Genomic DNA, 26564 nt, shown 5'->3' on the forward strand with positions numbered 1-26564 from the left:
ATGCCCAAATCATCATTCAAAGACAAATTTGTTGTTGTACCATCATTACCTCATCATTGTCTTGCATTGTCTTGTCTTGTCTTTTATCAAAAATGGATGACAAAATTTAGGGATGATGATGAAGATGAAAAATTCATCATCAGCCCCTAAACATATTTTGTAAGAATGATAATTGTCTTGAGTGATTTTTTTGTCGAACAATACTTCCCACTCTGATCCATGCTAAATTTGCAATTTATTCCTTTGGATTGCGTTCTTTTTAACTCAAATTCTGATAGTGACTTCTGGAAGGTCTTGATCGGGTAATGATTTGGGCAGGGTAGAGAGAGAGATACAGATAGAGGGAGATAGAAGTAACAAGGGTTACAGGCCCTCATTCAACGTTTTTTTTCTCTCCCTCTTCAGGGAAGGGCGCCAAGTATTTAAAGAGAATCATTCTAATATAATATGACAAAATTACCCCTGACAGATGTTAGAGATTGTATCAAATCCCTGTAATATTGGTTCACAGAACTGTACTCACCACACACTACGTTTAAATCACCCAATATCTTTCTTCATACTATTGAAAGCTGGAACTGCTGTCTTCAGCTTCTCACCGCAAGAAACCCTCGGAGGGGAACTCACGTATTGGGCAAACCACACAAGTTTCATTAAGTCTCTCTGATTTAAATGCTAGAATATGTTTACTCGTAGTGGGCCCATTAGTCTAGAAAGGGAAAACGAAAGAAATAAGAAAATAGGGAGCATAACATATAGAAAGAATAAATAGAAAAGAGTAAAATAGGAAAGTGTCCCGGCTGACAAAAAACTGCTTTGGACTTGCTTTCCTTATATCTGATTGGGTCTTGGCTCTGTAGGTTCTTCCCCTTTTTAAGATTTACAGAGTTGTACATTTCAACAAGACAGATGCCAGGTTGGCAAACAATGGCCTTCCTGTTAAGCTTCAGAGGCTTAGATGCCGAGTAAATTATCATGCCCTGAGATTCACTGATCGAATCGAGTCGCTTGGGAACAAACTGGTTCGGATTCTTCATTCTGAAGGGTTCTTTGTGGCATTGCATCTGAGATATGAGATGGATATGCTAGCTTTCTCTGGTTGCACTTATGGTTGCTCCATGGACGAGGCAGAGTTGCTCAAGAAGATGAGGTTCGTCTTTCGTTATCCTTTTTACTGATCAGTATACTTCATAGAATTGAAATACCTTTTTTAGGAAAAAAATCTTTGTTAAAACTTTTTATCTCCCTCTCTTAATTTGGACGATCAATAGGATGTGGAAAGACCTGTTGTTTTTGAAAAGAACAAAATCTTTGGCGAAAATTTTTGCCCTGCTCTTTATTATGATGTTCAATAGGATAGAAAGACATTTTTTTTATAAAACAATAAAGTCATCGTTTTGAATAATTTGTACCCTCCTCTGTAGGATGCTCAAAACGTTGGAAAAACTTGCGTTTTTTAAGATCTTCTTTCAAACAATTTGCTTCCTCCTGATTTGGATGCTCAATAGGATCGAAAATGTTACTGTCTTTGATAAACTCTAAAGTTTTGTTGGAAACTTTGCTCGCTGTTTTATTTCGGATGCTCAATAGAGTGAGAAGACATTCTTTTTTTGGGGACAAAACAATTTCCTTGAGAAACTTTGGTGGTAGATCTCGTTGATGTCCATTCAGCAAAAATGTAGATCTCCACTCTTAACTTTGGTGCATCTTGTTGATATCCATTCAGATATGCATATCCATGGTGGAGAGAGAAGGAGATCAATTCAGAAGAAAGGAGGCAGCTGGGCTTCTGTCCTCTGACCCCAGAAGAGACAGCATCAGTCTTACGAGCCTTGGGGTTTGGGCCGAAAACTCAGATCTACATCGCAGCTGGTGAAATATTTGGCAGCGAAAAAAGGCTCCGAAAATTGCGTTCATCCTTTCCTCTTCTTGTAAGTCTGTCTATGATTTTGAATTCATTGATTTTTCTGAGGGTGTTATTTGATATTTTGGATTTTGTTGAAGCCTCGTTTTGAATTTTATTTGTATCAACAGAGAACCCATTTTCCGTTTTTCTTTTTCAGAACATGGGTCCAAAAATTGCGTTCCATTTTTCTTCGGGTTAATAGCACGGTACATCCCAAACCATGTCGAAAATCTGCGAGTTAACCTAAACTTTTTTTTTGGCACGGTATATCCCAAACTCGCTAAGTCGACGTCGACATATCCCGGTGATGACGTGGAATCCATCGTGGCTGCCAGGTGGATCTCCGGCCAGATTTTGACCTGGCGGAACCCACCTGGCAGCCACGCTGGATTCCACGTCATAATGGGGATATGTCGACCTGCCAAGGGTTTTCCGATAAGAGAGAGAGAGGCATTCTAGAGAGAGAGAAAAGGAGAGAGAGAGAGGCGTGCTAGAGAGAGACAAGGAGAGACAGAGGTTCTAGAGAGAGGTTCTAGAGAGAGAAAGAGAGGTGTTCTAGAGAGACCCCCCTCTCACTCTCTTTCTCTCTCTCCAATATCTACGACGATCGCCGATAACCTTCCCCTCACTCTCCCGCGCCTCTCTCTCCCTTTCTCTCTCTATAGAATGCCTCTCACTCTAGAACAACTATCTTTCTCTCTCTAGAACCTCTCTCTAGAACCTCTCTCTCTCCTTCTCTCTCTCTAGCATGCCTCTCTCTCTCTCTCCTTCTCTCTCTCTAGAACACCTCTCTCTCTCTCTCTAGAACCTCTCTCTCTCCTTCTCTCTCTAGAACACCTCTCTTTCTCTCTCTAGAACCTCTCTCTCTCTCTCTCTCCTTCTCTCTCTCTCTAGAACACCTCTCTTTCTCTCTCTAGAACCTCTCTCTCTCCTTCTCTCTCTCTAGAACACCTCTCTTTCTCTCTCTAGAACCTCTCTCTAGAACCTCTGTCTCTCCTTGTCTCTCTCTAGCATGCCTCTCTCTCTCTCCTTCTCTCTCTCTCTAGAATGCCTCTCTCTCTTATCGGAAAACCCTTGGCAGGTCGACATATCCCCGTTATGATGTGGAATCCAGCGTGGCTGCCAGGCGGGATCTGCCAGGTCAAAATCTGGCCGGAGTTCCACCTGGTAGCCACGATGGATTCCACGTAATCACCGGGATATGTCAACGTCGACTTAGGAGTTTGGGATATACCGTGCCAAAAAAAAGTTTAGTTTAACTCGCAGATTTTCGACATGGTTTGGGATGTACAGTGCTATTTACCCTTTTTCTTCTTGTTATAATGTTTCTTTGATTTTGAATTCATTGACTTTTCTTAAGGTGGGGTAGACAATTTTTGGGATTTTCAAGAAGCGTCCTTTTGAATTTTGTTTGAAATAACAGAGAAATCCATCTTCTATTTTTCTCTTTCCCGTCATGGATCTACAGAAATGCTTTTGAAATTTGACATGTCCTTGATTCCAAATCTATTGATTTTTCTTGAGGTGGTGGGCAATATTCTGGTTTTCCGAGAATCCTCTTTTTAAAGTTTCTTTGGAGTAACAAAGAACGCTTTTTTCGAAATTTCTTTTTCTTAACATTGGTCTGCAAAAAACCTTTTTTTAGGTGAAAAAGGAGATGCTTCTCGGTGCGGAAGAGTTGAGGCAATTTCAGAACCATTCTTCCCAAATGGCTGCTCTTGATTACATGGTTTCAGTAGCTAGTGATGTCTTCATTCCCACCTACAATGGTAACATGGCCAAAGTAGTAGAAGGACACCGCAGGTTTGACCTGAGATTTCCTGTTGACTATTTTCTTCATAGTTTGATGACATTTTGATGCGAAAGAACTATGGTTTTATTTAATTATTAATCTTGGGCAGGTACCTTGGACACAGGAAGAGCATATTGCTAGACAGGAGAGAATTAGTCAGGCTTCTAGACTTGTTTCGAAACCAGACAATCTCCTGGGATGAGTTCGTCAGTGGAGTAGGAGTGGCCCATCTGGATAAGATGGGGAAGCCCTCACCTCGTAAAATATTAAATAAGAAGCCCAAAGAAGAAGATTATTTTTATGCCAATCCGTGGGAATGCCTTCACAGTCCATCATAATCAAATGGTTGGATTTGAGCTACAACAACACAGCGGCTGACCAGGTTTTTTCTCTTGTTTTCCTTTTAATTTTATTTCATTCTTTAGGGTTTTCTAATTCCATTTTTTAGGGTTTCCTTTACTTATGTTTCATTTCTTTTTAAAATTTGTCTTGAAAGTGGGGGTACATAATTATGGTGTTGGCGTCATTCATACGTCCGTTTGGTTCTCGAGGGATCCAAATATGTAAATCCTTGTTGAATTATACACGATACTAGAATAACAAGCTTTCTAGTTTACTTGGAGCATACTCTTCTGTTTTGTGGCAGGTCCATTAAAGAATGGTTATTTATCGGTTTCCTTTATCAATTTATTTTTCTTCATCTGATTCAAAATTTTCTTGAGATTGAGGACAAAGGGGATTGGTCTTGGTCAATTTTCTCTTGCACCTTAGCTCCTCAAAGTGCTCTATCTTGAGATCAGAAGAGAGAAAAAATATAATCTGGGTAAAAGAAAATAAACTGATGCATTAAAAATATAAGTATGCCAGCTAAGGAGGGGGGAGCTCCAATAGTCACATTTTTTTTCTCAATGTAACATATTTTTTCTTCAGTTTGGTTTTAGACTTATACTCCATACTCCATGCCAACAAATATCAATATGAGCTAATTCAAATCACTATCTTCTATTCTGAAATTTAAGGGTTTTATTCTTCTTCCCATGTCCAATTCTTCTGAAATGCAGTATAACACCAAATTTAAATAATTTCTCTGTCCAGGTTTTATTTATCCATGACTATAATGCAATTCTGGTCAATACAAGCGGTAGAGATCTTATCTATGATTATATAGCCTTAAACAAGCCATAAAATAGTTTTTGGTCAGACATCTAATTTTCACAATATTATACATAACACTATATGTGAATCACATATTGAAGTGAACTGATTGCTGAAATAGTCGAAAGAACATATTTAGTTTTATCTGTATTATTTTTTTAAATGTTTACAACGTCTAGGTGGTATCATGACAGATTGAAATCCATTACTGTGATCCACTTGACAAATTTATTTTCCTTTGCGATTGTTTAAAATTTACCCCAGAAGTCATATTTAAGATATGGCTTTTTGGGGTAGATTTAGCCAAGTGGATCAGGTCAGTGGACTTCAATCTGTCATGTACCTTTCTGATTCCAATTGTTCCAAATTTTTGTTTTTAAATATTGCTAGTTATTATAGGTTATATAGTTAAGCATTTTATTATACCAGGTTTTTTTGAAAAATTGTGGATTTCGATCTGTCATGCACCTTTCTGATTCCTATCCAAATTATCATATGTACCAAGGTTAAGATAAACATGATTTGAGATTCAACAAGAGATGTATATCAGTAAATAAAAACTGAGGGTCATCGAGTAATATCCCTTCCTGAATCAATATCTGATATTATAAATAATTTGTAAAAAATAATATTATATTAAATAGGAAATGTGCTGGAACACTAATAATGTTATTCATCTTATATGAATTTTAACATTATTACATAATGCATCCAAACCATGTGGATGATGTAATCATTTAAATGGTGGTTGTATGATGATCATTTAAATACTGACCCTAAAACTTCACCTCTAATGGTTAACTCATCATGGGTTACATTTGTTGGGTTGTAGGGTCTTGATTAATGTGAAACCTTGGTGATTTATGCGATGGAAGACTGTGGACATAATCATAACAGCAGTCTACAACTTATGACCAAATCACTGGTGCATGGATCAGATCTGTGGTTTCTTGGTTCCTTAAGTGAGATGAGTTGAGCTGTTCATGTGTCCAACCTCTAGATCCATCCCAATAATCTCCAATACATTTAATCCTCTCCATCTTGACAATATCCATTTTCACTCCATTGACGTTATGCCATTTTGATAGCAGTGGGAGTGGGGATGAGCTAAGAGGACAAAAGAGAAAAAGGGTGCTGCACCTAACTAATTGTGGACTGGGTGAATTTTATTTAGGGCCTTATCTTATTTATACTTGACAGTCGTTTTATTAAAACCCTTAAAATTTAAGTTGATCTTCCAACTAGGGTTGAACACTTAGGTTTGAGGACAGGTTCAACACTTCAACATGACTAAAATGAGAACTATAGGTCCTCCCTTTCTGCTAGACTGGATGGACGGGCAGGTTTAGGTCCAAGGGTCAAACTGAACCAGAATCAGAAGTAAATTATTACATTTTTTATAATTATTTTTTTGTGAAATTCTAAAAAATATTAAATCCAAGTCGCCTTAGAGGTATTTATTGAGCTCAATGTAGTCACCATGTACTTGATCATATGTGGGCACACACTTAATTTAGAATTCTTCTTCGAAGGAAAGTTGTAAGAACCCAGAAAAATTGCTTTCTCTATTGAACATTTCTTCTTTCTCTATTCACCTTGATAGTTATCCACAAAGAAAGGGAGATGTGGAGTTGAGTTGGTCGTGTGGTGCGGTGTGAATTTGCAAATTTTCGCACGCACAAAAGGGCCTGTGCGATGTGCGGTGCGAATTCGTGCGTAAATTCGCACCGCACAATGCACTTATTCGCACACCGTTGTACAGGGGCACGGTCCGCGGGGGGCAGCGGGAGGGCAGGGGTGCGGGCTGCCGGGGGGGCGGTGGCGGTCGTTAGCGAGAGAGGGCGGCGGGGGGCGGGAAGGGTGGGGGGGGCTGGTTTGAAGGGGGCGCGGGTTCGGAGGGGGGAGGGGGGCGCGGGCGGAGGGGATGGAGTCAGCGGTGCGGGCGGCAGAGGGGTGGGGGGTGGGGGGGGGAGGAGGGGGGTGGTGATGGTCGTCAGCGAGAGAGGGCGGTGCAGTGGGGGAGGGCGGGCGCGGCGGCCGGGGAGGTGGGGGTGGTGGGGGCCCGGGCGGTCAGAGGGAAGTGAGGTGCGGGCGGCCGGGGGAGGGGGGCAGGGGCGGCCGGGGCAGGAGGCCGAGGGATGGAAGGGGGGCCGCGGACGGAGGGGGTAGAGAGAAGGCCAGGGTGGGGGGTGGTGGCGGCCGGGGGGTGGAGGACAGAGAGAGAGCGGTGGCGGGGGCCAAGGGGGGAGGAGAGGGGGGGGGGGTGGAGGGCGGCGGGGGCAGGGGGGGGGCGGTGCTAGGGGCGTGGGGGGTGGCAGCGCCGGGGCCGGGGGGGGGGGGGGGTGTGGGCGGCGGCGGGGGGAGGAGGGTGGGAGGTCGGGTGGGGGGCGAGGGAGGGCTAGAGAGAGGGGGGGTGGGTGGGGGGGGGGCACCTTCAAAAATCCGCACATCCGCACTGCACCGACCCTTGCGCAGTGTGCGGATTTGGCGTGCGGTTCATCACACAACCGCACTGCACAACTGCAAAATCGCACGAGCGCGAACCGCTCGCACGGTTTGGACCATCCCTAGTGTGGAGGTAGAAAGATATAGAGAGGGAGATTGAGGGAGGGGGGAAGAAGGAAAGGGAGATGAACATGCATTTGATAAATCCAAAATGAGTCATATAATTATACATGTTTTAAGGGGATTTTAGGAATATTTTATGTGCATTTAACCCAAATTTTATGAAATATTGCATTTCATGCACTAAATAGAGCAAATGATGAAAATTGCATTTGAACGTCATTTTTTAATGAATGTTATACAATTAAAATATTTCATAGTTAATAAACATTTAAAACTTTTTTAATTTTCTAATGTTCTATTTAGTATGTTGTTTATGAAAGTGCAGGGGTGAAGCGGGTATTGAATTTGAAGAAAGAAATAGAGAAAACTATTGAAGAAGAAAGAAGAACGATAAAGAAATAAAAAATAAAAAAGGGGTTTATCGGGCCAGCTAAGGAACCGGACAGGCACAAAAAGCCCAAGCCAGTCGTAGGCAAAAGAGCACATGGCTCAAGCCAGCCCACAACCAGTAGGGTTTACGCGACTGGCTGGATAGCCCAAGCTGGCCGCACAAGTAAAACATGCCCACAAAGGCCCGCAGAGACTTTCGCACAATAGAGGTATGTATTTGATTTCAATGAAAGAAATGCACATAACATTACATAGCGTTTTTTTTTTCAAACTTTCTATATGGGATTTAAATCCCATAATCTTTTAGAATCGCATCGGGCAGGGCCAGTGAAGAACAATGGGATCATGGCCCAATGGGCCGCGATCTGACCAATTTACAAAACATAAGATGTTCGGGCTTCGAGCCAACCCGGCCCCAAGCCCCTATTATTTCAGGCCATTTTAAAGGGCGGTTATGTCTGAACCGTCTGATCTTCGTAAGGAAGATCGGATGGTAGAGATCTTATCTGTTCATTTTAATTGTTTTATTCTTTTTTTTTGGCCTCTAACGAGTCCCACTACACATGACGCAGCTGCGGGACGCGTCGACAGACGAATCAGAGAAGGAGGCAGTGACGTGGATGGTCTACGCAGACGGTGACAGGGAGTTGGCGGGGAAACAAAGGGGTACACCACTTAATCCAGGTCCACAGCTGCGATTTAATTGCAGCCTTTGGACCCATATGAGCCCCATCAAACTCCAGGGGCATTTACGTCCTCTCTCGCCCCTGGCCATTGATGATGGCAGCCGGAGGCCATTTTCGGCCTGCGAGGGGGGACCGCTGGGCAATCCAACAACCTGGGAGGACTCCTAGGGCCATCCCCCTCCATCAGACGACCTAAGGGATCCCTCCCAGGCCGTTAAAAAGGGTCGAGACCATTGAATTTCACCATCTCCGGCCGCAGGAAAAGAGGGACGGCGAAGGACTCTCACAGGTGACCTAGAGGCTGGTTGGGGTGCCGTGACATCTCAACTGCTCAAAGGACTCTTGAGAAGATCTCAAAGGTCAGATCATTGTCGAATCGCACCCAAACGATGGAGGAGAGCAGGAGAACGACTAAACGGAGGCTCGGCGGTGGCGACCAGTGCCGCCACTCCTGTTCTCCAAATCAGGGTATTCGGCGAGATCTGATACTCGTAGATTATCCCTCGTACATCCGTTTTGATATTAGCGGCAGAATTTAACTGAATAATTCACCATATATTGCATTTTTTATCGATTTTGATTCACGGATTTTGTTGGGGCAATTCATCGAACACCTAGTATGTGCAATAAATATATTGCAATTTATATAAGTTCCACTTTATAAACATTTAAAAAATATACATATCCCTATTATCGATCCTGATGTAACATGACGTGCTCGGTTTGTCGCGTTGCACCACTAGGGTAGCTACTATGCGCGAGATGCCAAGTAATAGAAGTGCAAGCAAGTGTAAATGGGGAAATTGAACGAGGAAATCACAGAGACCAACTGACATAGGACGAGAGTCAGGAGACGATACAGGGGGTGTCGAGCCTTGCCCAAGCTCCCAATGACCCCAGGGGTCAGCTCAAAGACCGATAGAGTGGGAGATGTGGCATCGTCTGGTGGCGTCCGTACTGTCATTGATAACTAGCTAATCCGTTACCATCAAGAAGTGCTCTATACGAGATGGTGGCTATTCCTATGTAGTAATCAAAGGATCTCTCAAGGCAGAGGAGCAGACGAAATAAATCGACACTAAAAGGAGTAATGATACCGCAAAAGATGAAAGGGAAACGAGGAGGGGCCTGTGGCGGTGGCGTCAAGTTCGTTAATTCCTTAATACCATCTTTAGATATAAAATCTAATTCCTTAATTCCTTATTCTCAGTATGTCTAGTTGTCACACGGTCAAATCTCGAGCTAGGACTCTTTGTTCGGAATTGACGTGTGACGGCCTCAATGCTTGGGCAGAACACTGAGCAGCCTTGATCTCTTGCAGCGGAAGCTTTTGGGATTGCTTAAGATCGCATAGAAGGGGTTAGAGGAGTGGTTGGTGCTAGGCACCGTCAGTGAATGGGGTCATTGCATTGATATCATCAAGAATACATCGTAGATTACATGGGGGAAGACGAGGGGTGTTACAAGGAACGAGACGAGGCGCCTTGCGCCGAGGTAATGTCGCCACACCGCCTCAGGGCCGCCGCTTTGCGCGCGCATGCCCGTTCTGCCGCTACACAAGCGCGCCGGGCCGGGCGCCGTGCACCCCCGGGCCTAGCAATCACACACGCCACCTCTGCCTTGACGATCACACACGCCGCCAGCACCCATGTCAACGCTCTAGCGCGCAGTCTGCGCGGTGCCACCACATTCGACGCCCCCGAGCCGGGCGCTGCGCGCCCATCATTACCCGTAGAAGCGCCATGCGCCCATCGTGCCGTCTTGGCGCTCTCTGTGCGCCACATGCCTTAGTCTCCTGGAGGGGATGTCTCCCAGCCGCGCGCCTCGCACACGCAATGCATGCGCTGCCCGCGCGGCCGCTGCACGGTATCCGCGCAACTCCGCACGCTGCGCTCGCGACATGCCGCCCGGCCTGTGCGTCCCGCACCCGCGCGCAGCGTTTCCCACTCCGGCGCGCAGCGCCCGACGCTGGCGGGTAGCGTTGGCGCCCGCGCGTGGCGTTTGGCGTCAGCGCTCGGCGCTTGCGCGCGCGCGCGTCTGTGCCATTCAGCCCGCGCGCCCAGCACGCGCGGGCCGCATCTGATCCGTCCTGCCTTGGACTTGGACGCGCATGTGCGCAGTCTACCGTGAATCACCACCGGCAGTGGCAATGGCCTAATAGATCAGGTATTTGGATATCGCTATCCATAATGACTCAGTCCTTAGAAATGTCGTGAGCCAATTACAAGGACAAACCTTCCCAATAAGCACGCAGGCCTCTGGGCAAGGAATGTCGCCTAGTTAGGGGCCTAACACTAGTACATATATATATATATATATATATATATATATATATATATATATATATATATAATGTTAGATATTTTCTCTTCTACACTTATCTTATTACCGTATGAAACTAATATCCCCTCTACTTATTGATTACTTATCTCTTCTTATTCCCATTTTCTTTAGTATTATTACTACATTTTATTAACTAATTGATAACACCCTAAATTCGGTCTTTATTTCATGTTATTAGGACAACGTTATGCACTTAAAGAGTTTAAAATTTCATATAATTAATGTTTCCAAGTCATTTCTGATTTTTCCCTAAGTTTTTGTTAATTTTATGAATTTTCTGGGATTTATTTGAGCTTGCAATGTTTATTTTTAAATGAAAATGGCAGATTTAAAATTTAATTTCAAGGTTAATTAGTATAGGGATGAATTACTGAATTTTCTAGAATTTCTGGAATTTCTATGATTTATTTAGGATTTTATGGATTTTTTGGGATTTATTTAAGTGAGAAATGAATTTTTAAAGAGGAAAAGGATATATTTATAACGTGAAAATGAGTTTTAAAGCAATTTTTACTCTTTTAGGGGCTTTTGTAATTACGGGTTGAAATTATATCCCTAAAAACAGCTCTCGGTAGTGGCATAGACACATAATGTAAAAGTGGCAGGGATTTAATTAAAAATGTGCTTGGTATTTTTGTGATTTCAGGAAAATTCAGAGGAGAGAGAATGGGAAAGGGGCATATCCATAATTATTTTCGGGCGACGTCAGGTGGCCATTTTCCATTTTTAAGGACCTTATAGCAAAACCAGCGGAGAGACTTTCGGGCGATCGATGTGGCCTCATCTCGGCCGTCGGATGTGAATCCGATGGCGTTTTATGTGGGAGGCCACCGGGAGGTAAGTTCACCGCCCGTGCGGGGCATACAACGCGCACACACGGGCGAAGACGTTGCATGTTTTGGATCGTCCGTGCACTGAAGAACACAGGTTTAGATGCGTAGCATATGTTTCGATTTGCATTTTTCAAAAATCTTTTCGTTTGGATTTTTTTCGCCAGGGGGGTACATGGCGTCTGCAGGCTCAACCCGAAAAAAAGCAGTTAAAATGCATCAGCCAATCCGAAGTCGACATATCATTGCATGTGGAGTAAATAAATTAATAAATAAATGAATTTAAATCCAAAGACTAAAATTGGTTTAAATTCATTTATTAATAACTTTTGATCCTGAAGTCTGATTGAGATGATTTTTTATGGATTTGCTCGTCTTGATCCCCTCTTTCTATTTATATGGTTGGATCATTCAGATCAAGCCAACATTGATGGAAGAAAATTAATTACTAATTAGGGGTAAAATGATAATTTTTCTCATTTAACCTTAGAATAATTTTTTGAGAGGAGATCCAGCTTGGATCAACCTGTTTTGTTGTAATTGAATTTTTGGTGTATTTCAGATGTTGTTAGTTGAATCTCTTAATCATTCATCTTGATCTTTGTCTGAACTTAGAAATCGCTTGGCTTGAGCGGCATGTACAAGCCCTGACTAGGATTGAGAGGATAAATTGAGAGATTTACCTAGCTATTCCAAGAGCGTATCAAGAAAACTATAAAAGGGTTAACTTTCTAGGAAATTAAACTTCATGAATTATCAAACCTTTAGAACCAGCCAGAACAAATCTAAATTTTATTCTTAATCTCTCTAATTGAATTCTTTGATCGTTTCAATTGGATCAATTAATTCAATTTAGAGCCCCTTATTTCTTCTACTCCTCTCATCATTTCTACCCCCCTTTCTAAACTTCTCCTCTAATTAGGGTAATTTGATCACTGTTGAAGATGAAATTAACCCCAAATAGATTCAAATTATTCAAGAAGAACATCAATTGGAGTCCTTACTAGCTTCCCTTGGACGATACTCGTACTTATCACTACACATCTTAAGTAGGATTTTTATAAATTTTATTGTATAAGCTTAAATTGACAACGACGAGGTTTAAAATTTCATAAAATTCACCCCTATTTTTGGCTTATCATTAATAACTCAATTATTGAAGCTAAACCTAAAGGCCAGTCCCTGTGAAGATGACCTTACTCTCACTTATACATCTTCCAGGTAAGTTTCTACATTTTATAAATGTATTTGATTGTAGGCAAATTAAAATTACAGCAACAATTTGCCTTCGTCAGCATTCCTTATCAAAGGTTCCAAATCTTGTTAAGTGGATATTCAACATACCCATCAACATAAATTTTGTACATTGACCTTGACCTTGACTAGTCAACCTAATCGGATAGGGCCCGGTCTGAACCGTAACGAGACCAAACAAGAAGGGATTGTAAGTGGACCAAACTTTAGGTAAGGTTAAGGTTTTCGTTAAAAACCTAGACCAGACCATAACCATCAAAACCTACTTAAAACCTCCAAAAGACCATTTGCTATGCCCCTAGGCCCATGTATCAATCTAGCTAACAACTCCACTTACCTAATAACCTTAATCAGCCTTAAAAATTAATTATATATCATCATATAAAATAATTAATCGTGGAGTGATTTAATGTAGGATGTAGGTTGAGAAGCTACACCTCGTGCTCTAAAAGTTAAAAATAGTATAGTTACTTGCTCATTGAACCTCATTTGTTTGATGCTCTTAGGATAACTAAGGGTATAGTTAACTATCAAACCCTGATTGGTTGTCCAAGTTAGCATTGATATGTTTGGAAATAATCTAACCAATATTATTTCATATTTCACTACCTTGGCCAAAGACGTGATTGCATTGTCTTCCTTGGACTGTCTCATCTTATACCTAGGGTGGACAGTCCTATCTTTGACAGCTCAATCATTTTCATGATCTTCTTCTTCACCCAGGCTAAGATGGTTTGGAATTCCATTAAAGAAACTCTCAGGTCATAGTCAAAGTAAACATGTTTGTCCATAGGACGTCTTTGGTATCTCAAATCAGAAGGCCACTTACACAACTCTAAAGTGAATCAACTTGTTTGACAGTCTGATACAAGACATTCATAACTTCTTACAGATCAATTCAGTAAACTCTTTCTACTAAGGATCACACAATATCTATTCCTAGTGTCTCCACACCAATGCCTACAACTTAGATCAACTCATCATAAGAGTGGGACTAGATAGTTTTATTCTTGATAGACACTTTCATGTCTTTTTGAGTATCATTTAAATAAAAACTAGTGATGTTCATATTATGACCTTATCACAATTCATAAATTCAGTTCATGCATTCATAGACTTCCTCACAAACATCACACGTGCATTATAAGGACTACAATGCATTAGTGAATTATGAATGAGATTTTGAATGTGTGATTGGCTTCTCAACCACATACATTTTTGTCATTTGTATATCTATCCTTTGAAATTGAAACTTGAAGTTAGGTCAATGTTTGAAAAATTGAAGCAATGGTGGAACACTTATTTTCTTAAAATATTATTTCTGTTTAGGAATATATAAACAAGTAGAGAATCCTATCATTACCAGCTATACTGGCATAACTGCCAAATGCCATACTTACTACCTTCATCAGCTTAGAAGTTCTACGAGTGTCTGAAGCCAACAAACATCTCAAATACCCAAGCTAATATACTCCTAATAGTCAGACCCGTGGAGTTTCTTTCATTTTCTCTCTTGTAATGTTCTATTTGCTGGGTTTTGTGCCTTGGTTAAACCATGGAAATCCTATTTTCCATGGATGCAGGTGTGTGTTTTTGATTCTCAATATATATTTTAAAAAATACATCACATGTACCTTATGGTGAACTTATTTCACCCTTGATTTGCTTACTTTGAGATGGTTCTTAATCCGTTCATGTGCCCGGCCTCAAGAGGTATACACGCGATCACGTTGCTCTTGGATCTCCATGTCTTTTTCTGCAAATCTCCTTGAAGACACTATCCTTGGTTGTGTAGAAAAGAAATGAGAATGGAGAAAGGAGGGCTCTCAATTCTGGCTGGCCTGGGCTTGAAATGAGTGACCCTTCCCTATTTATAATTTACTTAAGTTTTTCTCAAAAACCCCATAAAGTAGAATATATTCATCAATGCCCCTATGATCTTATGTGTGTGACCCTCTAGGCCCATGTATCATTCTTGTTAATAACTTTAGTGATCCAATAAAAATTATTGGAAAATCTTATTAATTAACTATATCACCATATAGATTTATTAAATAAGAATTGATTTAATCCAATCGATAGGTTAAGTTTCCAGCCCATGGGGTGCCAAGCTACACCTCGTGCTCTAGAAGATACTGAGTAGTGTTGAACTCCCTCATGGAACCTTTACTATCATCGGTTGCCGTATATGTATAATCCATCATCTGCCTGAAACTCTCAAATGACTTAGGGTATGGTTGATTGTCAAACCCAAATCTATCAAATGACTTAGGGTATGCGTACCGGGGATCATCGGAGAATACCTTCGCCAATATCCTCACTACCCTAGCCCAGGATGCGTTGCATTATCTTACTTTAGTCAATCTCCTCTTTTATCGAGGGCAGATGATCCCGTCTTGACCACTCAATCATATCCATGAGCTTCTTACTACATCCGAGGTATGACTTATTTGAATCCCATGATTAGGGGCTCGTAAGTCGTAGTCAAAATGTAGTTTTCCATCCACGAGATGCCTTGGTATCTTAGGTCACTGGATCACTTATACAACTATGACATGAATCAGCCTGATTAACATTTAGATATAATACCATTCAGGGATTCTTTGGATCAATTCAGTGAATTCTTTTTCCAAAGAACACCTACTATCAATCCTTAGCATCACCACACTAATAGCCATAGGATAAACTATACTTACCGTATAAATAGGATTAGTTAGTGCTATTCTATCTGGATAATTGGATGTCCATCTTGACTTTCTATTGAACATGAATATTTAGAATACATGTTTGAAGACTAATGATCAATGTATTATGATCTCATCATAATTCACTATGTCATTGCACGCAGTCATGGACATCATTATAAACATCACACTGCAATGATAATGAGTGTAATATTTTATTCAATGAACTTAAATAAATATGATGGTGTGATTTGGATTGATGGCCACATAATATCCATCACTCTTGACTTCAATATGCTTGTAATTTAACTCTCTCTCTCTCTCTCATTGACATCTTCAATATTTCTCTCTATATTCATCGATCTCAAATATTATGTCTTTGAATCAGAATGTGAAGATTAGGGTTATGAAAATTTTATGTTCAGTGACACTATTGTCCAATGATGTCGATGCCATCAACAAATATGATCGTGGGCTTTAGATCCTCTACTATTTCACTTTAAGTAATGTTCCCTAGTGAACCTAAAGCTTATTTGGCTCAACCAGACATATGATGGGGCCAAGTTAAGGAAACATTGGGACTCATGAGCATATCACTAATGATAGGCTGAATGAATCCTAATGTTCTCTGATGTATTGATTTCTCCAATGGAAGAAAGAAATGTCCATCATGACCATAATAATATTGTTTATGAACAATGACATTCTTCTTACTATTTAAGACTACATCAGTATGCACAATGCTTTAGTCCCAGATGTTTAAGTGCTTTCATGGCTGAAGTGGATGATGACACTCTCTAATTTATGCTTGTTTGAGGTATGGGATCCAAAGTATCTAGAATTCTGCATAAACATCAACACCAACTTTACTTCACCTTGATAATGATTGTGTCTATTTTCCACTCAAAAAAGAGTATGCTTCACATTAGATTATGGGATGATGGTGAAGAGTCTTCATTGATAGTAGTTCTAATGAAAACCTCTCATTTAAGTATAGATAGGGAGATGCACTAAAAGAAATTCACCATTGCCATAATTTTTCAGATACCCCACCATTGCCTTAGCTTGTACCCACTCTAGATGCCATTTAAATGTCATAATGATGATGATGGAGTGATAAAGGGAATTGTCAAGATGAAGAGGATACTTGAAGGGTTGGGGATCATGTGGATACATATAGAGGTGGACAAATAAAGAGCTCAACATGTTTCACTTGAGGAACTAAGAAATCACAGATCTGTTTCTGCACAAGTTGTTATATGCTATTATCCTTTGTTAAGAGTATTCCACTACATGAATAGTTAATTTTTCATCTCAATCTAAGCCACAAAACCCATAAAAAACATCTCCACTTTTATAAAGTATCAAATTTATAGATTTAAATTGTGTTAAAGGGACAAGGCAGTTTGCTTACGATCCTAATAATTTTAACTTTTTTGCGATTCTTTCCATTTGGTTCTACATATTATAGTTTAAACTTGAAAGCAGTTCATAAAAGATTGGTTGAGGTAGTTAAAACTAATTTACATTCTTCTTCATAGAAATAAATAAATATTAGAATCATCATGAAGCCAATGTCTGAAATATTATCGATAGTAGGAAATAACTATATTGGACAGATCGATTCATGGAAATAGAAAAGTTGACGTTCCAATGCAGTTTTTATATATTAATAATCCTTCATGTATAGATATATATATCTATTTAAACGTATAAAGTGAAAATCATCATTTCCATTATATTCTTATTTTTGATGGTACAATGACTAATTTTTTTTTGCATTTATATTTGAATCCATCCCCCTTAATCTACATAATTATGCAGATCATTTTGAAGAACGTGGTACTCACATGGAAAAATAAAAACATTTTTATTTCTGATTTAGTAATACAATTAGTACTAATAAGTAGAAGATATTATGGAATCCAATAAAGCAAAAATAATTCCATAAGTGTCTGATCATTTTGAGTTTTTGCTACCAATACAAGGACTCAATTTTATTAAGAAAATTGAGTCCTTGTATTGGTAGCAAAAAAAAATAGTGGTACAGTGGCATTGAGTTTCTCTACCCTTTGACATAGGATTAGTCAGTTCTATTTCTCAATAGGGGCTAGGAAAGGATATGACTCAGCAGTAGGGTGTCACCTGATGTGGTGGAAGTCATCAGTTAAAGCCTGATTATCCCTAAACACAACGTGACTTTTTCTATTTTGACTTGCTCCACCAGAGTGATCGAACGAGAATGAATGAAAGACTTGTGGGATTGACATGATAGGGTAGGGATGACTATATTTCTGGGAGCAAACTCCATGCTAATATGAAGCACATGGATACACATTATGCTTCGGAATGAAAGGCAATTCCGAATCAGCTTTGTCTACGAACAAGGAAGCTATAAGTAATGCAACTATGAATCTCATGGCTAGTTTGATCCTGACTCAAGATGAATGCTGGCGGCATGCTTAACACATGAAAGTCAGATGAGAAGTGGTGTTTCAAGTGGCGGACGGGAGAGTGAGGCATAACACATAAGAACCTGCCCTTGGGAGGGAAACAGAAATTGAAAACAATTGATAAATACCCCTAGGCTGAGGAGCAAAAGGAGGAATCTGCTTAGGTGGGGCTTGCATGACTAGCTAGTTGGTGGGGTAACAGCTTACCAAGGCGATGATCAATAGTGGGTCCGAGAGGATGATCAACCACACTGTAACTGAGACAGCCCAGACTCCTATGGGAGGCAGCAGTGGGGAATTTTCTCCAATGGGCAAAAGCCTGACAAAACAATGCCGCGTGGAGGTAGAAGGCCCACGGGTCATGAAGTTATTTTCTCAAAGAAGAAACAATGACGGTATCTAAGGAATAAGCATCGACTAACTCTATGCCAGCATCCGTGTTAAGAAAGAGGATGCAAGTGTTATCCGGAATGATTGGGTGTTATGCTTCTATAGGTGGCTTTTCAAGTCCATCATCAAATCCCAAAGCTCAACTCTGGACAGGCAATGGAAACTACTAAGCTGGAGTATGATAGGGGCGGAGAGAATTTTTGGTGGAGCGGTGAAATGCATAGAGATCGAAAAGCACACTAATGGTGAAACCACTTTGCTGCCCTGAAAATAACACTACGAGACAAAAGGTAGGGGAGCGAATGGGATTGGATACTCTAGTAGTTCTTGATGTAAATGATGGATACTAGGTACTGTGCGTACTGACCCACATAGTGCTGTAGCTAAGGTGTCCAGTATTCCACCTGGGGAGTACGTTTGGAAGAATGAAACTCAAATTTGTTCGAAATGTGCAAAGAACATAATGGTCATAATCATAATCCTGTATAATAAATATGTTCTTGAGAAAATATTTTTCATAGATAGTTGTCTAGGATTCCCCTAATTTATGATAATCATTGGAATTTGAGACTATAAGGCAAAGATCCCATTTCAGATGTTAAAATGTGTGGAAGATAAAAATACTGTTTAAAATTGGATCGTTTGTATAAAGTTAGCTATTTAATCATTATTATTTTACAGATATAGCTATTCTTGAGAGTATGTGAGAGTAAATATGACTAATTTCCTTTTCCCCAAATTTACCTAAACACTTTTTATGATGGTGCACACATTACTTATTCTTGTCTCTCTAGCGTCTTCTTATTGAAAGATGTACTTAAGAAAAACCCTTTTGTTAGGAAAAAAATATTTAGTCTCATCGCAAAAAGTTAGCCTAAAATTATAATTTGTCATAACGTGTCTTCAGAAAACATCTAACAACATATAGACAAGAAATTATTATTATCCTGAAAATCTTACGTCACCTCATCAAAAGGGGAGCATTGGTTTCTGAGTGATATTCCAAACGGTTTAGTGATATTGTTGATTATCAAATTTGATAGATGATTTTGATACATCATACATAATCATGAGTGCAGTCACAGATGTTGAATTTGTGCTTATTAGATTAACATACTCTGAAACAGTTTGTATGACTTATAACCAAAGAAAGTTGAACTCATGGCTTATTATGAACGATTACCTGATGAGTTTGCATGACGAGGAGTTTTACTGATTTATAAGGAAGAAATGATGTTAACAGGTTCACTAAGTAGTATGAACTACTCCAAGTTTAGGATTACTGTTCCCAAATTATGAACGAATTTTACAGCAAGTTGTTTTCACCAAAAAAGAAACAGATCTTTGAAATAATTCAAAAAAAGTAAAATCGTAAAAGTCCTCTCAAGAATTTTAAGCTGAGAATAAAATGACCTAACGTTCTTATGGTTTTTCATATCTTATTTCAATTTGAAGAAAATGTTAGGGTCTAGCTCATGTTTTCAATCATGGAGAAAAATGATTAGTTTTCTTCATCCCATAAACTACATAGCTCTTTTATGTTATGAGTTATCTTTAGTACCCCCTTCAAAAGGATAACAGAAATGAAATTGATCTGTAAAAAAGACCTATAATATGTGAAAAAGTCAGTTCAACCTCGAGGTGGATAAAAAATACATTGAAATCTCTCCTTTTAAAAGTAAACTTCAAAATTTAAGGTAAGTGAGCCTTTTGTTCAAGTAAAATTCATGTCTCTTCGTCTTTCGGCTTTGCCACCATCTAACACAATGGACTTGAGGTTGGCATCCCTTTTTGAAACAAAAGTTGTATAGACTAGCAGAGAGTAAGACAGAACATGAAACAACAAGATGAAGATTAATTATTCACTATTTTTCAGTGTTATATACATGTATTTGTAGGGGCGGACATGCCCCAACTTAGTTAAATGTATTGATGAAATTCAAATGATGTCCAAAGCAGTCTCCAACATAATCATATTGCAGTGGAGACAAACTTCACTGCCACACAGCTGCACTATGACCAAAGAAATCACTGTGTCAGGCTCTATCCTTGTTCCAACATGATTGCAGAATTTGTTAACATTCCCCTGCAGGCTCAAGCCGGGTTGAAGTTTCTTGGATCGAAACCATTGGAAATTACTGTGTGATAGAGATTTGGTAAGAACTTCAGCAAATTGATCATGTGTAGAAATGGAGGAGACCTACAAGGAACCTTGTGAAACATATTCTCGCACAAAGTCTTAGTCAATCGCAATGTGCTTTGTGCGAGCATGAAAAACGAGAAAAAAAACCATAAGGTAGAAGTTAAGTTAGTACTGGTATGAAGCTCATGAATCAAATATTTTCAGCCGTAGCGTTGGCCATGGTGTTGTACTCAGATTCATTGCTGGATTGGGCTACGGCCGTCTTCTTTATGGAGGCCCAACTATGAGATTATTGCCTGAGAATATGAGAAAGCCACTTGTAGATTTTCGGTCAAGAGGATCACCCACCCAGTCTGCGTCACTGAACATATGACACTTATTTGATGAGATATTGTAAAATTGTAACATATAACAAAACATACCCATAATATAATAAAGAAGATGTTTTGAATGCCTCCAGTGATAGGCTTGAGGGTCATGCATTTATTGGCATGTGTTATTCACAGAAAATGCAATGTTAGGATGTGTGATGCTTAGATATTGGAAACTTCCAACAATTTCATGAAAGGTAGTACTGTCACATTCTCGGTGTGACTTAGTTTTCCTTTGATTGTGGGATATCAACAAACTGTAGCATGGAGTGCTGACTGGTTTACAATCTGCCATATTTGCCATGTGAAGAATTTCAATTGCATAATGTGCTTGACGTAGAGCAAGGCCTACCTTGTTTGGATGGATTAAATTCCAAGAAAGCTTTGAGCATGACCAATATTTTGTACTGCAAACTGAGAGCATTTATGTGGAGGTGATATAACCCAGAGACATTATGAAAACATCTATGGGGAGTTGAAGAAGGTGGAGTTATTTGTGGTGAGATATCGGGTGCAATATGGAATTTAGGTGAGGTTGTTCTAGGAAGATGAAAGACGTGGAGCGTGAGCCTGCTTCTAAGGGTTGGGAAGATGAAACATTATGAGAAGGAAACTCCTTTGAAGTGCTGGGTAAAGTTGATGTTGGAACTTGTTGCTCAATGGTAAAGTTGGGTTGATTGTTGGACAGTGGTGCTAGAAAAGAATTCATAGACGATAAATGCTACATATTTTCATAAAAACATAAACCTTCTAGAAAAAACAACGTGATTTGTGCAAAGGTTAAGGCATCTATACCCATGATGATGAGCACAATAGCTGAGAAATACACAACGTTCGGATTGCGAGATAAACTTTGAGATGGCATAGGGTGTAAGATTAGGAAAGCAAAAGCATCCAAAACTTTTAAGGAAGGCATAATCTTGGGGTTAGTGTTCAGCACCTCATAAAGAGATTTGAAATGTAGTTGTGCCATGGGAAGACGATTTATGGGATACACCATAGTGGTTGTGGTTTCATCAAAACATTGTTGTGGAATAACTGCATGGTAGATTTTTGACAAAGCCATTTCAATGATGTGGTGATGCTTACGTTACACATCTCCATTCTGTTGACGAGCACAAGGACATGATATTCGATGCTGGATGCCTTGCTTCAATAAAACTTGATGAAGAGACCTTTATTCTACACCCCAGTTCTATTGGAAGGATTGGATTTTACAAATTGAATTTTCTTTCAACCAAATTTTAAAACAAAAGAAAGGTGTCAAGTAAATCGTTCTTCCTTCTCAGAGGAAACAACCATCTATATCTTCTAAAAGTATTAATAAAGCGGGCATCATACAAATAACCAAGATGAGAAATAGTCTGTGTGTGTCCCCATTGATCAGAATGAATGAGTACCAGAGGTTTCACAGAAACATGATTAGAGTTACCATATGATAATTGTTTGACCTTCAACATAGCACATGATTCACAAACATGTTGTGTTGGCATGCCAGTTAATAGAAAACCAAAAGGAGTGATAATCTTGTTCAAAATTTTCAAGGCAAAATGGCAAAGGCGCTGGTGCCAAAGCTCCGAAGGTGCCCATGTGACAAAAAAGGTTGTGGCAATGGTGGTGTTAGTTGTTAAGCCCATCCTAAACATCACCAATTAGTATTATGTCCTTGTTGCGTCAATCTTTGAGAAAACACACATGCCGATGAAATTCAAAAGTGGACATTATTAGTAAGTTTAAGTTGATCAACAGATAAAATATTCTTGGTGATTTCGGGAACGTACAAGATGTTTCGTGAAAAAGTTGTGTACTGGTGTTGGGAACACTGAACTACCAGAGGCATAAATAGGCAAACCTGAGCCATCAACAATGAAAAGTTTCTGTCCCTTGGTGGGGTGTAGAGTGGCCTCATGCTTGAGGATCTGCAGTGATGTGATGAGTCTCCCTGCTGTCAGGGTACTAGCGTGTTTGAGCAGGTGTAGATGGAGCTGATGTAGATCATGGAGAGAGAAAATATGCTTGAACTTGAGGGTGGTTAAACTTGGGGGTTGGTGACTGGAAAGCATTGTGTCTAGGTCTTGGTCTGAACCAACTGTAGCATATGTCAGCCCAATGACCAATCCTTGAGCAAATCTGACATTTTGGTCTTGTTCTTGATTGTTGGTTCAAATTTTGTGGGCCTTGACGATTGTGGCCACATGTTTTTTCTCCCTCGTCCTCTGCCTGGTAGTGATTGTTGATGCTGATCAGAGTGTGCTTTCTCTTCATTGGCTTCTAGAGCTGGTTGTTCTTCTCCCTCTTCAGTGTCACCGAACATGAGTATAATGGTGTCAAACCTCAGCATAGCCAGAATGGTGTCAAATGAGTGTGTGTTATTGTGAGTGTTCATACTAGTACAAAATGCCTGATACTTAGTACTAAGCCCTCAAAGTAAGACAAATTTTAAAGTACGCTCATGAACAGATGATGTAACACACTATCCGGATGGACCAGATTGTGCTACTTCAGAGAGAGGTGGTTGTAAAGAAAACTGATGCAACAATTGATATTGGTATGGCAGTATAGTAAAACTCAATGAGATATACATTAGTAACCGATGATGTGGTGTGTGGTCAGGTTGCGACACGGAGCGGTGTCGGATCTTGGCCAAGCTCCCAATGATCCGTAAGTCAACTCGAGGGCAAACGGTGTGGGGGACATTTCACCGTCCGAAGATGTCCGTGCCGTCGTCGCAATCGAGCTAACCCAACACCATCAAGGATGAACCCTAACGCAAGAAGGAGGATAATATAGGACGTCCTATCAGAGTCTCTCAAGGCAGGGGAACAGACGGAGACCGACACTGGGGAAGATAATAATACTGCGATATAAATAGGAATGGGAGGAAGGAAGTAACCTGATGGGGCGAGTCGACTGACCCACTGGCGGGCGAAGGTGTCGACAGCTTGGCGATGGCGCGAGCCACTTGTCCGAAGAGAGTCGTAGGGAGCCGCAGTACCTGAATCATCGTCGAGATAGCAGATTGGATGGTAGGCTGCACCCACCCGGGTGGGCACCACTAAACGGATGTACCTGGCAGCGGGGGAATGTCTGGCAGAGGAGATCTTCAGAAGGAGGGGGGGGGAGGAGACACTACTGTGTGGTCAGGCCCGGGTTCATTAATCGAGGAGCTCCCCCTCGGGCAGCACCAAAGGGATTAGTAGAGCCGTGCAAATGAGGTAAGATTGAGGAACCGCTCCATCAGCACCAAGAATCCGAGGTGCAACGCTGTACGGAGCTATAGCGTTGCATTCACACCTCGGTCAAGGATGGGTGTGATTTCCGCGCCTCTTTTGCGGAAGACCTAGGGGTCGGGACCTGACGCGGTCGGTGTAGGCAAGAGAGAGAACATCTTCGTATTGTGTTCATAATGGCGGGTTCACTCGCACCCATCGTTCGTGAAGATGCACCCGTCGCACGTTGTCGACCTCAGTCAGCGGGTATTCCCCTTGGCAGGGTCAACCACGGTACCAGGGGCGATTGAGCGGGTAAGACGACGGCAAACCCCGGTCGGTGCCGGGCGAAGGAAACCTAGGGCCGGTCGGTGATGTGGTGAGGGACCCACGAGGGTTGCTTCTTGTTGCCCCGATGAGTGCAACGATGCATGGCGGGATTCTAGCGATGCATGGCGGGATTCTAGCGATGCAAGGGGGAAGAGGGGGCCTTCCACGGCAGTGGCAACGGTAGTTTTTTCTCCCTCTCCTCTGGTCGCAGGGCAAGCTCGGGAACGACCTCTACGTTGAGGACGGAGTAGCCCTAGTCCTCTACGGGAAGCAACTCAAACAAAAAAAAAACAAAACATTCTTCATTCTTCTCAAGCAAGTCTTAAAACCAGTCAACTCCTACCCTTTCCCATTTATATTGAACGAGAAGAGGAAGGGAAATTAATGGTACCCTAATGGGCCCCTTTTGAGGTGAAGAAGCTCAGTGGGCTCCCCCCCTTAAATGGACCTTCAAGGGGGAAAGAAGCCATGCATAGTTTCTCCCTCCTTCAAAGGTGGGACAAAACAAGGTAAAAACACGAACTCACATGGCGGGGGACGAGGGCTGTACACACAGGTGTGGCCTTCCCCCCAGTCTAGGGTGACGAAGTAAAACGAACGACATGACACATGCCCTCGAAAAACTGTGGAGGGTCTCCGTAAAACAGTAAAATAACATGAACATGAGAAAACAACACAATGCGAATGCAGTTTTCAAACCTGGTTGTGAAAGCTTGGGTTCTTTACATCGACTCTGGTTCCGCAATGAGGTTGACGACGAGTTGGGGCTTGTTCAATTGGATGGTCCTCCATCAACAAAGCATCCGATGGCATCGAGAGACGTGGCAATACTTTGTATTTCTTGAAAAAAAATGTCAATGATTCAAATACCTCTACAAATTTTGTGTAACTTGTTGGTTAGCTCCATGATCATCGACTCTGAGTTGGAGGAGAGTTTGCTGTTGAGCATGTTCCATGTTTCAAACTCAGTGATACTATCCTGGATAATAGTGAGCACTTCATTACTCAAAGATGATATCATGGTGGCCATAACCACCATGTCCTTCTTCCACCAAGAGTGTTCTGGATCTATAAACATAGGAATTGATGAGGGTCTATAGTAAGTCCAAAATTAGGGGTTTTATGTCGTTGCTTTGATTCAGACTTAGCCAACAATATTTATGAAAAATTTCCACTTAAATACTCTATAATCAATATAGGAAAAGTAAGGGGTCGATCCACAGAGAGGCAGAAATTTAATTTCAAAATTTTTTCTTAAGCGTGGGGTGATGACAATGATTTTAAAGGTGACAAATATAATTTCTGGGATTTTTCTAGATTTTTATGTAATTGTGATAGTTTCCTATGATTTAAGTTAAAGCCACAATACAAAGAAAAACACAAAATAATATTTTTACACTGATTTTCCTATTTTTCTTAACAAAATAAATCCAAACTAAATATTTTTAATTTTTTTGGAAATATTAAAAAGGAGAGTTAGAAAATTTTAAAGAATTTTTTATATGTTAAAATGACTGTAAATTGATTATATGATTTTTCCTATTTTTTTGGAATTTTTAAATGCAGAAATAGTTTTTTTTCTATTTTTCTGATTTTTACTAATGTTTTTAATAATACTTGAATACTAAAAATATAAAACTTACCTGCTCCGGCGATCCCGGTGGTAGACCAGTTGGGCCTGTGGGCCTGGTGTGGCCCGTATAGGGCTGGCCCTAGTGGGTCAGCCCACTAAGGCTCATCCCAGTTTGGCTATGTCACGACTTAGCCAAATGGGCTTAAAGCCTATGGGCTTAACCCAATGGTCAGGACTTAGCCGAGTTGGCCAAGTCCTGCACAAGGCTACCCTGTGCCCTGCGGTCATGTGCACTGCCCGCGCGCGGACCGGCGGGCAAAGAGCTGTCCCTGCTGCACAAGCACTGTAGGGCAGCGCACGAAAGCACACGATAGCGCACAGTCGCGGCTAGAAGAGGGAAAAATTGATTTTTCAGATGATAAAAAGTGATATTTAAATGCAAATTTTTTTGGGATTTGAAGTGGGGAATGCCTGAGGATCTGGAGAG

At 40.8% G+C, this 26564-nt stretch overlaps 1 protein-coding gene and 1 pseudogene across 1 annotated transcript in view; both read left to right on the plus strand.

Annotated features, from left to right (window-relative positions):
- LOC144701723 (rhamnogalacturonan I rhamnosyltransferase 1-like) overlaps positions 1 to 4323 on the plus strand; it is a 7480-nt gene extending 3157 nt beyond the window's left edge. Inside the window, exons 5-8 of the mRNA XM_078573466.1 lie at positions 861 to 1150; positions 1727 to 1931; positions 3552 to 3709; positions 3808 to 4323. Of these exons, the coding sequence (XP_078429592.1) occupies positions 861 to 1150; positions 1727 to 1931; positions 3552 to 3709; positions 3808 to 4036 (882 nt within the window). The 3' untranslated portion in view covers positions 4037 to 4323. The remainder of the gene's footprint in view (positions 1 to 860; positions 1151 to 1726; positions 1932 to 3551; positions 3710 to 3807) is intronic.
- A 13705-nt stretch (positions 4324 to 18028) lies between these two features.
- LOC144702804 (18S ribosomal RNA) lies at positions 18029 to 18915 on the plus strand (annotated as a pseudogene).
- The last annotated feature ends 7649 nt before the right edge of the window (positions 18916 to 26564 follow it).

The sequence above is a fragment of the Wolffia australiana genome, chromosome 4, assembly GCF_029677425.1.
Source record: "Wolffia australiana isolate 7733 chromosome 4, ASM2967742v1".
Lineage (NCBI taxonomy): Eukaryota > Viridiplantae > Streptophyta > Magnoliopsida > Alismatales > Araceae > Wolffia > Wolffia australiana.